At 51.1% G+C, this 2,758-nt stretch overlaps 1 protein-coding gene across 1 annotated transcript; it reads right to left on the reverse strand.

Annotated features, from left to right (window-relative positions):
- Positions 1–1,148: 1,148 nt before the first annotated feature.
- Positions 1,149–1,856, reverse strand: LOC106818882 (adenosine receptor A2b-like). The gene has a single exon (XM_014823552.1). The coding sequence runs from the start codon at positions 1,854–1,856 to the stop codon at positions 1,149–1,151; it is 708 nt and encodes a 235-aa protein (XP_014679038.1).
- Positions 1,857–2,758: the final 902 nt, after the last annotated feature.

Below are 2,758 nucleotides of genomic sequence, written 5' to 3' on the forward strand. Positions count from 1 at the left end.
TCTCTCTCTCTCTCTCTCTCCCTCTATCTCTCTCTCTGTCTCTCGTTCTCTCTCTCTCTCTCTTTCTATCTCTCTTTCTATTTTTCTCTCACTCCCTCTTTCTCTCTCTCTCTCTCTTCCTATTTCTCTCACTCCATTTTTCTCTTTCACACACTCTCGATCTCTCTTTCTAAGATAACTTTTCAACTCTTCCATTTCTCTCTTTTCTCTCACTCCCACTTCCTCCCCCTCTCTCATTCTCACTCTCTCTCGTGCTCTCTCTCTCTCTCGCTTCTCTCTCTCTCTCTCCTCGTACTTCTCTTATTCTCTCTTCTCAACCTCACTTCTGCTTCCTCTCTCTCTCTCTTTCTACTCTCTCTTTTCTCCTCTCTCTCTCATCTCTCTCTCTCTCTCTCGCTCTCTCTCTTTCTCTCACTCCCTCTTCCTCTTTCACACACTCTCTCTCTCTCTCTTTTTATCTCTCTTTCTCTTTCTCTTTTATACCCATTCCTTGCTGCAACCTATAATAGGTCTATAGTATAATATGATATATGCATAGTATATATATATATATATATATATATATATATATATATACAATATCAAATAATCACACGAAAACCACCAAAAGAAACTAGCACATCAATATAATCGCAACCATAAACTATGAATATACCATAATATAATCGCAACTATGAATTAGGTAGCAAAAGTTACAAACGGATATTATTGTAAAATTCTCCTGTCTATATTTCAGCCAGCCGCTATATATCCCACCATACGTTTGAAAATACAGACATGTACAGTTAGGTACGTGCCGCAGGTTAGGCGTACAAACCCCGTATGTAGGGCCTACCACTTTCCGCGGAGGAGCCTATTAGTGTGATCTTGATCTTATATTTGTATATTTATATTTATATATATTATATTACTGGGTTTGTGAAGTCAGGTGAATTTGGCGTAAATTTCAAACGCTTTACGGAAATTTTTAGACGCCACGCGGCGACACGTTCACATCGACGCGTCACTCGTGCAAGATGGCGGCTCGGCGAACCGCACACGCGCAGAGACGCTGTGCGGCGAAGGTGACGCCCGCAAATCGAACGTTGAAATGTCGCCATCTTGAATTCCGACTTTTGCCGAACAATTCCGGTTTGAGTCGATTTATCTCAGGGTCGACTGCGACTGTCGTAGGTCGCCGACGTCTGCTTGCAGACGAGCGCGAGAATGGCGGCTCGAAACTGTCTGTTCTGCCAGACGTAGATGAACGGGTTGGCGAGCGAGTTGAGCACGAGCAGCACGGAGCGCACGTTCCTCAGCCAGCCGTACGGCTCGTACGAGCCGCGCGCGTGGATCGCCACCATGTAAACCATGTGCGGTAACATGCACGTCACCGCCAGACTGATGATCATCACCGTCATCTTCGTCGTTCTCGATTTGAACGGAGATGGCGCCACGGTCGCGCCTCCCGCGTGCTGACGGGCGACGCGCGCGAGACTCAGACGCAGTATGGCGACGTAGGTGTACACCATGACGAGCAGCACGACGACGTAGTTGGCGACGTGGAAGTACACGAAGCCGGCCGGCAGAATCCAGTCCGGCTTGCACTCGTGGTGCGCGTGCTTCTCCCGACACGCGACCAGCAGCGCCACCGCTACGCACGTCGTCGCCGCGCCGTACGTCCAGCTGAACGCGATCAGCCGACGCGCCACGCGACGCGTCAGCCGCGTCTTGTACAGCACGGGCCGCGTGACGGCGAAGAAGCGGTCGGCAGTGATGAGCACGAGCGACGTCATCGTCGACGCGACGGCGAAGAAGATGACGGCCGTCGTGAATACGCACGACGCGTGACTGTAATGCTGCTCTCCGACCGTCATCATCAGCAGCCTTACGACGAAGTAGACCGCGCCGAAGAGCGCATCGGCGCCGGCAAGGCTGGCGACAAAGCGCGTCGTGTTCGTCTGCAACTTGGCGGTGCGCGCCGTGGCGACGACGACGACGACGATGCCGTTCATGACGCAGGAGGAGGAGGAGAGGGCGAGCATAAGGAGGTTGAAGGCTAGCGCTTCCTGGCGGCCGGCGCCCGCGCTGCTGGCCCCGCCCGCCACGTGGGTGACGTTCATGCTGCTGCTGCTGCTGCTGACGATGATGCTGATGCTGATGATGGTGGTGGTGGTGGCGGCGGCGGCGGTGGCGGTGGTGGTGGCGGTAGTGGTGGCGGTAGCGGCGGTGGTGGTGGTGGCGGTGGTGGTGATGATGATGGTGGTGGTTGTGGTGATGGTTATGGTGGTGGTGCTTGTTGTTATTGTTATTGCTGTTGTTGTTGTTGCTGTTGCTGTTGCTGTTGCTGTTGCTGTTGCTGTAGTTGTTGTTCTTGTTGTTGGTGGTTATTGTTTGTTCGTCCTCCTTGTCTCACTCATTTCTTTTTCTTCTTTTTTTCTTCTTCGTCCCCTTCCTATTAATGCAATTTCTTCTTTTTCTTCGGATTCTTTGAATATTCACGTTGTTATACACACAGAGATACCCCTATCGGATGCCACCATCCGGTATGACGTCACGGCCAGTCGATCGTCCGCACGTCTTATGCAGCAACACTTCCCACTGCCGCATCTCAGGGACTCTTTCTAGCTTCTCACTCTCGCTTTCTTTCTCTCTGCAATCTATCGCTCTCTCTCTCTCTCTCTCTCTCTCTCTCTCTCTCTCGCTGAAATCTATTGCTCTCTCTTTCTCTCTCTTTCTCTCTCTCGCTGAAATCTATTGCTCTCTCTTTCTCTCTCTT

The sequence above is a fragment of the Priapulus caudatus genome, unplaced genomic scaffold (assembly GCF_000485595.1).
Source record: "Priapulus caudatus unplaced genomic scaffold, Priapulus_caudatus-5.0.1 Scaffold2612, whole genome shotgun sequence".
Classification (NCBI taxonomy): domain Eukaryota; kingdom Metazoa; phylum Priapulida; class Priapulimorpha; order Priapulimorphida; family Priapulidae; genus Priapulus; species Priapulus caudatus.